General features: G+C 35.6%; 1 protein-coding gene across 1 annotated transcript in view; it reads left to right on the top strand.

Annotated features, from left to right (window-relative positions):
- The window catches only part of LOC144965465 (uncharacterized), a 16,445-nt gene extending 5,590 nt beyond the window's left edge, over positions 1–10,855 (top strand). Inside the window, exons 3-7 of the mRNA XM_078900836.1 lie at positions 1,717–1,887; positions 4,265–4,546; positions 5,681–5,937; positions 8,120–8,409; positions 10,151–10,855. Coding sequence (XP_078756962.1) covers positions 1,717–1,887; positions 4,265–4,546; positions 5,681–5,937; positions 8,120–8,409; positions 10,151–10,624 — 1,474 coding nt within the window. The 3' untranslated portion in view covers positions 10,625–10,855. The remainder of the gene's footprint in view (positions 1–1,716; positions 1,888–4,264; positions 4,547–5,680; positions 5,938–8,119; positions 8,410–10,150) is intronic.
- The last annotated feature ends 3,814 nt before the right edge of the window (positions 10,856–14,669 follow it).

The following is a 14,669-nucleotide window of genomic DNA, read 5'->3' as shown; positions in this document are numbered from 1 at the left end:
TAAGGAAAGTAGTAGACTGTGTGAACAAGGTTCTAGTTTACAAATAGTTATTACTCTGCTCGCATTTATTGTATTTGCTTAAATAGTGAGTGAATGAAGTTTGCGGTTTTCTACCCACTTCATCCGTTGATATTATTAGTTCTTTTATATTTATTTATGTATTATTTATTAATGCATTCATTTATTGTCGATGTACTGAGGTAAGATTTATATCGGAATTCACTCTTTAACACTGATTTGTGAGGGATAGGTATTTGAGATTTAAAAATGCATTCTTATGGATAATATATATATATATATATATATATATATATATATATATATATATATATATATATATATATATATATATATATATATATATATATATATGCTAGATGTGGCGTGCTTTGATCTAGTCCACATGTAATAATTATGCCGTCATCTGGCATACTTCTCGTGTCTCAGCTGGTCATTAATTAATTCCGTGTTATAATCGGCGTTCTGATAATGTCCGCAGGTTGTAAAATTATCTAAGGGACGCTGGGGTTCTAAAATTACGTGGGCGACGCTGTGAGCAAAATATGTATGAGTTATTTAAAATCCTGGGAAAGTTTAGAGGAATTTGAAATAAATCACTACAAGTCTTACGCACTGGGTGGGGTTCTTGAGCTCCTATAGTGGGCATGGAGGCACTTTCTGTGTCTTCTATCCCGCTATATCTATTTTCAAACATGCTTTCTGTGTTTGTATGTCTTGGCATGAGATTATTTGGTTTTGTCCTGACCCTGGCTGGAAGAGAAACAGGCAAATGTATAGTTAAAATTTTGGAAGATGATATTTGTTTTGTCTTGTAAATCATCTCTCTGTTATGCACTGTTTTATTTTTGTTTTACATATATTATTATTTATAAACATTTGAGTGTATTCCTCATAGCGGGGAACCTGTGCTTTTGCCAGGATGAAACATTTGGACGATTTCAAACTAAGCACACTGATTGTATGCTCTTGGAATCTACACTTTTTCTCTACTTGAACCAGTTTCCCTTTGTCTTACTTGTTCTTTGATGCTTTAATTGTTATTCTAGAACTTTTTTACTATCCAATTTTCTTCCTTTTTACTGGCGCTGATGCTGATATGACCTAAATGTTGCAAGCGCCGTAAAATCCTAAAAACACACACAAAACAAACAGTCTTACGAAATTGACACTGGTGATTTCTGTATTTGAATAAAACAGTAGCCTACTCTACCATTATAAAGAGTGAACAAATTTATTCTGCTGAGAATGACCATTGACCATAGATAGAACGAATTTGACGTCACTCAGGTCTTTGTTACTGTTTCTTTTTGCCATCCGTGTTTATGAGTAATTCTCAATAAGCTGTATTAACCAGACTATAAACTTTCAAGGTTACACATTGTTTTACGTGTTAGTCCATTATATTTAGGGATGGCAATGTTGTAGTTTCTTAGCCAAGCGCACAATATAGAAGGAAGGAAACTAACGTCACTCAGCTCTTTGTTATTATTTTTAACCAGACATTTTTATGATTTGTTCTCACTTGATTGTATCAATATCACTGTAAACGTTTAAGGTTACACATAGTTTTGTGTGTTGGTACTTTGCATTCGGCTGGCGGATATTGTGAGTTTATTAACCTAACTAACGCATAGCATCAAATTAATTGTTGATAACTTGATGAATGAGATTGAACTTATATCCTCTTCCAAACAGTCTGACGATTCAATCCAAAGTTCAAGAACTTCTAGGAGACGAATTTATTTTGTATGATACAATTCGAACTGATGAAACAACATTTTTGGACATGTTGTCTCATAAAACTGCCATCCTATCCAACAGAGGCGTCCGAATGGACAAATCATTAACTAGAGATACTTTGTTGAGGTAAGTTACTACGAGCCTGATACTACGGGTATGATATCAATTCATAGAAGGAACAAAATTTGCGTCACACAGCTTTTTGTAATTGTTTTTAGACAGCCATTTTAATGATTACTGCTCACTAAATAAGACTGTAAACGGTCACGGTTAAACACAGTTTTGTGTGTTGATACGTTATATCCGGATGGCGGATGATGTGAATATTTTACCTAAACGCACAACATCAAAATTAAGTCCATGACACAAGCAAGTTAAACACGCATGGCTTTATCCGTTTCATGATTGTGTCACCCGTTGACGTGATTTCTTGCATGCTGGCATAGACCTTTTAAATGACATTACGATTTTTTTTCATTCGAAAGTTATCGACCAAAAGAGATCCCTAATGATTGCAATTCCTATGGTCTTTTCGGTGTTTTGAATAGATAATTATTACTCGAACTAACAAAATTTTACAGTAATGGGATGACGCATCTCTTTCTAAAAATAATCATAACTATAAGAGAATTAGTGAAGAAGCTGAGTAGAAATCACAAAAAAAAAAAATAAGATTCTGACTGTCCACCGTGAGTTTTTGTGTTTTATTTTCATTCATTCATTCAATCATCATCATCATCATCATCATCATCATCATCATCATCATTCTCATGAACATCAATATTATAATCATCATTAACAGCGCGATCAACCCGCAGCAGTTGCAGCCTAGTAATCATTAATAAACAGCAGTATCTCCAGATGATACACAACGACAACCAGGAACAATGTCGCTGTCATTATCTAATTGTGGGCCCGCTGTCATTGTGTAAACAAACATCAAATAAAAGTAAAAGTAGTAAAAGCGTTCAAATTGGTTCTATAAATTACCACTATGAAATATGGTGTATATGACTGAAAGGATGTCATTCAATGGCAAAAAAAAAAAAGAAAAAAAAAGACAATCACATAATGTTCTATAATAGCTTAATGCCAAGTGTTTAGAGCACCGCTTACTTGTATCGATTTTATTCGACGGCGGTGTTCCAATAAAACCCCTTGCATTGCAAATATTGGCAATGTAAAATGTCTAAATGATGAACCATTTCAATCCCTTTAATAATTTTAATAAGACATTAAAATCGCAGCAACAACACTTCTTACTGCCACTCATATAAATTATATGACCCAAGCATTTTCATTTAAATCCATTAGATGGTTGTGGAGATGCAAAAATGAATCCGGAGGCACAAGTCGTGAAATAGAGTATCCATTAGATGTTAAGACATTGCGATTAGTGCTCATAAACAGGAGGGTCACCCGATCCGGCAGTAGGCATGTGCTGAAGGTGGTTATGATCAATCTTCTTCTTCTTCTTATGATCAATACCAATCCTAATGTAATCATTTCTAGGCGAGGTTGTCCTTTCAGAGAAGAAGAACATTTAAAGATTTAAAAAATTCATTTTCACCCGTTATGCTTAATTTTAAAAAATTATTGTTGTTTGTTTTGTATTAATTTATTTTCCTAGATTTTGCTCTCTCTCTCTCTCTCTCTCTCTCTCTCTCTCTCTCTCTCTCTCTCTCTCTCTCTCTCTCTCTCTCTCTCTCTCTCTCTCGTGTTCTGTTTATCAACCGATATGGGTAAAATTGCATTCTACAAGTGTTGTAGGCATACTGACTGTCTATATATATTAGTCACAGCCAATCGAAACACACATTATTCATTTCTTGTAATAAACAACTATACAAGCTTACAGATTTACCAGACTGAAAAGCAAAATAATATAACCACTCATAAAAGCCAGGTACATTGACGGTCGTCAAAAGCGGCCAGAACTTATCCTATTATCCTTATGTGTCGGCATGAAAATATCATGAGCATATTATCCAAAATAAACGTTTTGTTATTTGTTTGATTGCTGTTTTTAGTACATTTTTTTCTTTCTGTTTTATTAATTCTTTTACATTATTTGATAGATTAAATTAGCCAAATTAAGTTAGCCATGCAATGATTCTTAAAATAAGTTGTTCATTGATATGTATTTTAAAACTTTTATACTTCTAAAAATCTAATATTTTATATCGTCTATAATGAAACTTTTCCTGTTTGAAACTCGAAGGAAAAATAACGAAACGTAATGAAATGAATTGTCACTTACATTTCATAACTTATCGATAGCGTCTATGGCATATATATATATGCTGTTTTTAGCACGTGTTTGTTGTGCCACCATTTTATTCGTCTCTTGTATTTCGATTGTACATAATGGTAAAAAATAAATAATCTTGGCATTTATTTTAAATGACATGATCGCTCTCTCTCTCTCTCTCTCTCTCTCTCTCTCTCTCTCTCTCTCTCTCTCTCTCTCTCTCTCTCTCTCTCTCTCTCTCTCTCTCCACAGTCGTCTCCGCTTGCTAAAATCCAACAAACAGTTCAGGGTGGACTTTGTGTACAACAACATGGTTTATGGGGCAGTTGGCCGAATTTCAGAGATCCTAGGAGGACACGCTCAAAACAACAAGAGATGGGAGGACCTGATTTCCGAACATTTATTCGAGCCCCTTGGAATGTCAAAGTCTACATTTGCAACACGAGTTGACTATGACCGAGAAGATTTAGTGACTGCGTACAGCGAGCAAGATGGCCCTGGCATTTTGACAGCCGTCACTCCGGAACTATCAAGGTATGTGTGACATTTGGGGTAAAAGAAAATAAATAGAAATAAAAATTCTGAAACATAACCCAGTATATACATTTTTATATGGCCTTGAGGTCTCAAAGTCTTCATTACTCGTTTCAGCTTGCCATGTAATAGACTTCAACAATCGTGACGTCACTTCCCTCGTATTGATGCATTGTAACTTAGTAACCGAATCTAAACTATCGGAACACTGGCGGACGCCCTTATGAAATATTTCTCCGACGAGCATAAAAGTGTATCCAGAGGAGAAAAACATTATAAATCTGATCATGTTTTGACTTTTATTCATTCTGATCACATGACATGTGAAAAGGTTCTAGCCAACATGAAGAATAAAAAGTACCGATTTTCTTTGTTTAGAATCAAGCTGCTCGTTGCTGGGCGGACGTGACATCAGACTATTGAATCCTATTAACTGATATTATTGTCTTTCATTTTCGTGTATGCAAATCTACTTTCATCGTGTTCAATGCTATATTTACAATGCTTCTTTTACACCTAATCAGACCTCATGTAATCAAATATCCATTTCAAATGGTACAAGCCAGCAACCTTTTTTTAAATTTACAACCTGAACTGTTTCATAATGCTAGGCACTATTTCACGCTTGATTCAATTACAGTAATTGACAACATGAATATCCCGGATCTCCAAACAAAATTATTTTTCGTATAGAGCGTCCTATCATCTTATTCTTATTGATAGCTAGAATTATGTAAAATTTGAGTGAGACAGAATAGTATCTACGTCATATTAACATAACATAACATGTGGTATAGGGCAAAATAGGATAAGATCCTTTGAATGCCCTTAATATTAATTAGTAATGCCATAAATCTATTGATTAAATATTACAATAATGATACACGTGGTAAAGATAGTATTTCAACTTAAATGTACTCATGTGGTGTACAAACATATATCTTTAACCGTGACATGCAAAGCGCACACACAACCACACACACACAAACACACATACACACGCGTATAGAAGATAACCATAATAATATAATAATGCATAATGTATACATACAAGATTGAAAGCCATGTCAACAGCAGAGCAAACAAGTATTATCCCGTTGTTTTTTCAACAATAAAAAAATGTTTACATAACAGGAGATGGGCCGACTTGTGTGCATCTGGGTCGATCATCAGTTCTGTTAAAGATATGACTAAATGGTTAAACTTTCATCTCTCCGAGGGAAAGAATGGGAGCGGTCATCAAATGCTAGACAAGAAACTTGTTAAATCACTCCACAAACCGCGAGTTTCCATAAGAAGTGCAAAGTACCTGGGTATTCAATCCCCCCAATTTCCTACCACGATTATGGAGACGGGATACGCATTAGGACTCAGAGTTGGACATTACAGAGGTAGGTAAATTTCTTATGAGTTATACCGTAAACAAAATGAATATAAAACTCTTTTTCAGACTGTGAGGCCAGTCCTTTTATGCGACTCATCCCCTCAATAGATTTTTGAACAAATGTGCCACCGTTCAAACAAAATAAAAATATGCGCTGAAAAAGACATTAATTCTCTCCTTACCAGCCATTTTCCAATAGTCTCCAAAACCTCACACACACCCAATATAAAAATGGATTTTTCTTACTCAAACAGAAAAGCAGTAAATATATTCCATACAAAATAATGCTCAGCAAATTAAGCTCTACAACAGTTTTTTTTTCATAGCTATACTTTTTCTTTAAATTTTATCATGTAGAAAGAAATCAGAATGAGAAAATTGATGGTTACATAGTAACGAATTTGACGATTTTCCAGTAAGGAGAGATAAACTAAAAACTTTAGATTGAGTCCTTTTTGGTATCTTCACTTGTTGTTCTTTTATCAAAAATTTAAAGTAGTGTCAACAGCAAAAAAAAAAATAATGATTACATTGGGGATATTATGCTTAAACATTTACGGTCACGAGTGTAGATGGTGTAACAATATTGGTAAGATTACACAGCCCTCCTCAACCAGGAGATGAGAATTTCGGTTACTTAGAGATTGAACAATTTGGTGGAGTAGAATAGCAATAATGGTTGATGAAAAATCTCAAAATGAATCCAGTAATAATTGTTTGAGGTATCTAAATGTTTGTAACCATTATTTTTAAAAACAGAATTTCCACGCTGTAATTTTTTTAAATATTTAATAGGCAAGTTGATAGTGATAGTGAACTAAAAAGGTCCTAACACCGTTATTAGTCTAGAGAGTCCCAATTGCTCAGTTAGTTAGTAGAGCACTTGCTTCACACGCAGAGGGACCAAAATCGGTCCTGGGAGCAGTCGAAATTTTTTCTGACCTCCCTGTCCACCCAGCAGTGAATGAGTAGCTGAGTTTGTTAGATTTGACGGAAAGTACTCTGCGACAGATTAGCGTCCTGTCCAAAGGACAGCAAGCAATTGCTATTGTCTGTTTCACGTTATAGAAACTGGGATAAACTCCAGCTCCATGAGTCCAATGGCTCTGGAGGACTACTTTTATTTGCGCGGCATTGGGAACGTGTTCAAAATTTCAAATGTAGGAGTTATACTCCTCAATGACTTTACCCATATTAATTCTCATCAAACGTTATCCTTTTCACAATACCGTTTTAAATTCATCCAGGGCCACCACTGGTCTTGTGTCACTTCTGACATTTAGCGCCAGTCTGACTAGACTGAAGCCATAAAAATGTGTCACCAAAATTAATGAAATTGAGCACATGTGTTAAAATATGACACAAGACATGATAGTAATTTTCCTTGGATTCACCACGAAGCGACCCGAGCTTTTATCATAATCATAGGAAAACCAATGGCATGCACAGCAAAATCAGCGGAAACTTTCTTAGAAAATGCAAAAATCCTGCAATTCCGAGGATCAATGGATGATTATCATCACTGATTTTACCAGTGAATTGTATAATTTCATTTTAATTTTCACATTGGTTTAGTTCGGCGTGTTCATATAATTTACACGTCGGTTTAGTATGTTCTGCTTCCCTCACAGGAAAGCTTATAACAGACTAGATCTACCCTTGAAATGTCTTAGCTTCCAAGCAGTGCTCCAATTTTATTAGATAAATTCCACCCAACCCTATATTTGCTGATTGTTGTCAACTCAAGTCTTCACTAAATTGACTTTGAGATTGTGGATTTGATTCAAATTTTGAAGTTTACATTCTATTTTCTTTTTGCCTTGATAATTTTCGTTAACGAAGTCAATGTCCTTAGCGTTAATAATTTATGCAACAATTTGTCGTACCTCTTCCACAGAAATTTGTATTGTGTATCGGATTTGAAATGATTGTGAATGAATTGACATGGAAAGGTTTAAAAATGTCCAGAATGATAGCCGTTACCCAGAATCGATTGTCAAGTATAATCGATACCAATATAATATTACACTTCTCGATAATTCAAGTCATAAACATGCAGTCTAAAAGACATTTCTTTATTTCTTCTGAATGCATAAAGTATATTTTTTGTAAATAATTAATTAATAAATAAATAAGCAAAAATGTAATTTCAATTTATTTTTTAGATCTATTCATCTATTTTTCATTAGGTATCCCACTTGTGGCTCACACTGGTGGGACTTGGGGTTACAAGTCATACATGGCCATGTTGCCATCTCATAAGGTTGGAGTCATTGTCCTAATGAATGGTAGAGACACAAATTTTCGCCAAAGAGCCCCTGTAGCACACTATCTCCTGGACAGCGTATTAGGCCTCGAGCCCTATGTTAACCATACCACCATCTGTTCGTTTCCAAGGCCATGGGCCTCGAAGAAAAAGGAATCGTATCGCCCGGAAAGAACGAACGTGTCGCTTGATTTTATGGTCGAGGAATATACGGTAGGCTTTTATACCTTATTTTTGTTAATGTTACAGTTTACAATGAAGGCAGAGGTTATTGCACATGAAATTACATTAAGGATTAAATAGAAAACTTAGGAGAAACATTATAAAATAAATAAAATAATCTGCGTTTATAAGCTCATTCCCTGATAAAGGAACTCTGGGTGCATTTACAATAAAGGGCTTCAGTTATGAAAAGAAAAATGATAGTCGCGGAATGTCTTAGATTTGATGATACGTTACAAATCACAGGGCTACAATGTCAAAACGTTTTCTATCCTGCCTCCACCTGGACTTTTGGGATTTCAAACTACGAGAGTCGATTGAAGATCTGGCTCTTGGACAGCTTCAAGGACTTGGAGATGATTATTGTACTCATCCTTCATCATTCACGTTGCAGCTTTTCTTGACTAGAAGCTCATTGTAAAGGAAGAAGATTCTTTATGGCGTCGAATTCGTTTATATTTGACGCGTGAAATTGTTCGAATTGACTCGCAATCATTTGATGAAGGGAATTGAAATAGTCCCATGATAACCTCAATTACTTTTGTTTAGTCCAACTTATTGATGTATAATTTTAATGTTGTACTACAACTACTACTAATACTAACAGATTATTTTAGAGCGCACGGTATCCTCACCCATGAGGCTCTTGGCTCTTTACATCCTTACAAAACAATATTAAAGAAAACACATGACATAAGAGAAATGTTTTCAATGATTTCTTGAATATAGACAGTGATTTGGACTCCCGGATGCTCTGTGTAATGGTGATCCATACAGACGGACCAAAATGACAAAAGGACATGGTTCCCACCTTTGTACGAATGCGTGGAAGCTTTATTTTGGACCGTCTGCAGCTGCTTGAGCTTACTTTCTGAGACACTAAACAACAGAGCATTACCGTAATCTAGCTTTGAAAATAAAAGAGAAACGGCAAGTCTCTTGGGAACATCCGTCGAAGAGATCCAATTTTTTTTTCAACTGACATATTAATGACTGGATCATGATTTTAACTTGATGGTCCATTGACAGTTCTGATTCTAAGAATGCTCCAATATTTTTTTACCTTGTCCACAATATCTATTGACTTTCAATTTCGTCTCGTTCCAAAATCTTCTGTTTCTTACATACACCATCTCCGTTTTGTCGTCATACACCCAGTACACATTTTTCACATGTACTTATGACATTTTGTAAGTTTTTGGTACATTCAGATCCAAACAACTGGGTGTCATCAGCTTATTGGTGGCAGGACAGGCCAAAAGCCCCTGATAGCCTTTGAAAAAGGATGTATGTAGAGAACAAAGATCACAGGTCCAAGTAGTGACCCATGTGGGACACCACATTCCAAACGAATTTGATTAGACTGCAAACTATTGAAAACTACAGTTTGTTGTCTATCTAAATAAGATTTTAACTAACTGAGTGCCATACCAGAAATACTGTAAGTTATTTTTTAACGTGTTAACAGTAATTTGTGATTGATAGTGTCAAAAGCTGATGATAACAAAGTTAAGAAGTGAGTAGGAACCCTTATCGATGATTTGAAGATCATTTACAACCCGGACAAGAGCAATTTCAGTCGAATGGTTCTATGTGTAGGAAGACTGAAAGATTTCTTCCATTAAATTTAATTTAAGGTAGCTAGAAGTTGTCTTAGGAACAGCTTTTCAAGATTTTTTTATACGAAGAAATACAATTGGTAAGTAGATTATACAATTCTTTCTCTCTGCAGGGTATATATTCAGACAAAGCATTTGGCAACGTAGAAATTGACCACAACTCCACTCTGCAGTCTTTAGTAATGCTGTACGGCTGGGGTGTATGGGAGCTGTTAGTGTGGCCCACTACAGCGAAAAAGGACAGCAAGGAACAACGCTTCTTTGGAAAGGGAGTCGGCCCACACATGGCTCCCGATATGTTCCCACTCTACTTCATCAGGCACCCCAAAAAGAATGAAACTATCGTTGGTTTCAAGCCATCTGCGTTTGAGAGAAGTCGTCCTCCAATATTTTGTAAGAAAGAGCACATGGAAGTCTGTGAAGAGATGAAGACAAAAATCTACCCCGAGGATGAAGCAGATTCTTGTACTAGTTCAGCGATGTCAATGTTTCATGATAAATGGACAATCAGTGTTTTAATGCTATTGTTTTTTCTTAATTTCATTTTCATTGATAAGTGTATGTCGCTCACACTTTTTCGAATCTAGAAGTCAAGTCAACACCACTGGACCAAAAAGATTGGGTAACTTTAAGCAAGGTTGATTTTATCCATTATCAATCAGATAAAGAACAGAAAATTTGGGACCAAGTTTAAGCAGAAGTTGACTATGTGGACTCCACTGTGCATACAATACTATCCAACTTTAATGTTACATTACAGTCATCTTTCTATCACTTCTTTCTTTTAAAAAATAGATAATTACATCATAATTACTTTATTCACTAACGAGTTTGTTAATTATTCACTAACGAGTTTGTTAATTGTGTTCATTTGATGTTTTGATAGAGAAATACAACGCTGTGCTTAGACATTACCAAAGGATCTAGATTTTTTTGTTTGTTTGTTGCTTTAGGTCTCTTCCGACACAATCGAGGTTATATGAGAGACCGCTGAAACAAAAAAACAAGCAATCTAACAAAAATAGTACAAATGTAAATCAAAATCATAACCTAAAGATATCATAAGCTAAATTATAAATAACCAAGAACAAACAGGCAGAAGATTTACAGAAAAAAAAATATCCCCTGTCAAAAATACAATCACAAACCAAAGAAGCAGGATAGGCTAGTAAAGAGAAGAAGAAACGACATCACTATCAGATCGTACACCCATGCGAACATCATAGGTATATGATTCAAGGGTGATGCTCCCATCCAACCACCCGCAAAGGATCTAGACATCATCACACATATCATAAAAACTTACTCATTAAGAGCGATGATTTACAAAGGGGAGATATTGTTTGTTTATTGTTTTTAATGGTTTTACGGTGCTTGCCAGCCATTTAGGTAATTTCAGCGTCAGTAAAAAGGAAGAAAATGGGATAGTTAATTTTTTTTTTATTGATTTACAAATAAAAGCGCACAAGAAAAGGGGAATGGTACAGACAGGGAACACATGTATATTCCAACAGCATACTATCATTGTGCATGGTTTGAGATCGCCTAAAAGTCTCATCCAGACATAAGCGTAGGATCCCACTAAGAGGAACACACTCAAATACAACGTAAATTCAAAACAACAAATATAAGATAACATGAGAGAGATGATTTACAAGGAAAAAAATATCATCTCCCAAAATAATAACTGTACATCTGACTGTTTCCCTCCCAGCCAAGGACTCTGGGCAGGACAAAACCAAGTAATTTCATTCCAAGACAAAGGCAGAAGCAAATTGGAAAACAGATATAGGGGGATAGAAGACACAGTACGTTAGTATGAGCCTCCCTGGGGAGGTCAGTAAAAGGGGAAAATATCTCTCAAAGAAAGATGCATATATCCTTTTATGGTCAAAGCCTACTCTTCCACCACAGTAAATTAATGTCAGGGCGTGAAGCCAAGTAAAAATAAAACTGAAAAAAAAAAAAAAAAAAAAAAAAAAAAAAAAAAAAAAAAAAAAACAAACAAAACTTTATCTTTTATAACGTTCAATATCCACTAAATATGACCAACGTTCTGTACAAAGGGATCGTTTTATGTTTAAGGGTTTTATGGCACTTGCAACAAATTAAGGTCATATCAGCGCCAGTAAAAAGGAAGAAAAGGGGTTAGTAACAATTTCTAGAATTATAATTAAAGCACCCAAGAAAAGGTAAGACAAAGGAGAATTGGTTCAAATAAGAAACAGGTGTCGATTCCCAAAACGAACTATACATTTGACTGTTTTCTTCTCACTCTCAGCCAGGGCATCTGGCCAGGACCAGGACAAAACCAGGTAATCTCATTCCAAGACCAAGACAGAAAGCAGGTTGGAAAACAGATATAGGGGGAAAGAAGACGCAGTAATTACCTCCCTGCCCACTATGGGAAGTCAAGAACCCAAGCCAGTACAAAGGGACCCCAACCCAGCAGCAGCTCTGGACATGTAGAACAAGCCATGACGCATATAATGCGGTATGGTGAAAAAAAAAATTGGTTCTTTTACAAAAGTCACCTTTGTGATAATAGGTCACAAATCGAGTGTCGTAACACTGGATAAAGGTCAAAGACCAAATATAAGACCATACCACCAAAAAAACAAACAAAAACAAACTAAAACTTGATGTCCAGGCAAAATTGTTTATCTCAGTAAGCAATTACAAAGGAAACAATGTTGCCCAACGTATGAACTCGATAGTTTTATGAAACATTAAGTTTGTGTCTATTTAGGGAACCACACACACACACACACACACAGAGAGAGAGAGAGAGAGAGAGAGAGAGAGAGAGAGAGAGAGAGAGAGAGAGAGAGAGAGAGAGAGAGAGAGAGGGGGGGGGGGTTGCTCTACTGTGGAGCACTGGGCTTTAAACCACAGATGACTTTGTTTAGAATTTAAACCTTTTTCTGATCCCCATTCAAACAATGGACAAGTAGTCAGGTTTAAGTATGATCATTGATCTAAAGGTACTTTGTAACAGAACAATGTGCATGAAGATAGCAGCAAGTAACTGTTACTGTCATTTTCATGCAAGAATATTCAGGATAAGCTCCAACATAGCTTTAAAGACCTTGTAGTAAGAATCACACGAAAAAACAAAAAACAAAATCAAACAAAGCCATTGACGAAAATAATTTCTTGAGACAAAAATTTTATTAACACAAAGCTATTATGAACTTATTTTAATTAACAAAAACGTACAATACCCTCCACGCATACCAATATTACTCAAAGTAAATTTGCGGTGATGCGATGGATAATGGTGATCGGTGAAATCTTACTCTGGTATTGTGGCTTTGGATAAGTTGCTTTGCATAATATTGACCACTCGACTAAGATATTAATATTAATGACTAAGAATGGCTATTGGCAGCGAGGGATATTGTAAGACTGCTAGTACACAAAGTGGATGCTTTATATGTCATCTACACTGTCAGAAATGGGTATTTGGTTCATATGGCCAGCTGAGAGAATAAATGAAGCGTTTGAAAGCACAGTGAACGTAGTAAAGACGTGGAATTCCGGAAATGTGTTGAATAAATATTCATATTATTTATATTCAACTACTCATAATTGCTATATAAATTAGATATTTTGTTGAACATTATTTAACATTTTCATTTCCAATTCAACCTCAATATTTGTCATTTCTACTTCATTCACCTTGATGTTTTTATAACCATTTTTGATTGAAGAAGTTTCAGGGGGCCTTTTGGTCATTCCAACATCAGTAAGTAAAAAGGAAGACCTAAAAGTTTTCAAATGGTGTAGACCTGGATAGCAAATACCAAAGAAAAAAGTAAGACAAAGACGACTTATTCACCAGAGATCATAAGCAGATCTAAGAGCAATACAATATATTCTTGTAGCTAGTCTGGAACCACCTTAAAGTTCCACACTGACACTGGAATACAAAAGTTACAAAATGAGCATTTTATCAAAAACCTAACAATTGCAAACAATTACTTATAATTGAGAGATGATCTACAAGAATAAAAATATCACCTCTCCCCCAAAAAATCCATTCGTTTACTTCTCTGCACAAGTCTCTATGCAGGGCTCATGTGAAACTAAACGGCACCAATCCAGAACAAGGACCCAGCCACATGGAAAGAACAAATGGTTTAGGGGGATAAAGATAGCATTGCATATAACAATACCCCGCCTTATGGGACCCCCCCCCCCCCCCCACACACACACACACATCCCATGTGAGGTATTTTTGAAAGAACTAAACATTGAAATGCAAACAGTTTCTGAAATGTAGGCAAATTAAATGAGAAATGTATTGAGAGGCGACTAAATCTTACTCCCCCACCACCTCTCTTTGACTTTATTAAGAGACTCGGATTCACCACTCGAAAACAGTTATTACCATACAATGGGAATACCTATTGTTAATTGGCATGTCAGTTAAACATAATTTGTTGAATCAAAGAACACAAGCACCAAAGACATCATAAAGTTTGATGTGGTTTTCAAATTTTAACATTGCTTACTTTGGTATGATGACACAGCATTTGGCATAGCTGCCAACTTTTCAAAAATAAAATAAGGAACGCTCATTTGGCCCGGGATGAGGGGACGACGTGTGCCCCCCCCCCCCCCCCCCCT

The sequence above is a fragment of the Berghia stephanieae genome, chromosome 2 (genome assembly GCF_034508935.2).
Source record: "Berghia stephanieae isolate SIO BIC M18660-M18661 chromosome 2, UCSD_Bste_1.3, whole genome shotgun sequence".
NCBI lineage: Eukaryota > Metazoa > Mollusca > Gastropoda > Nudibranchia > Aeolidiidae > Berghia > Berghia stephanieae.
Note: the sequence above shows the minus strand (reverse complement) of the source record. Positions and strands in the feature narration are given on the sequence as shown.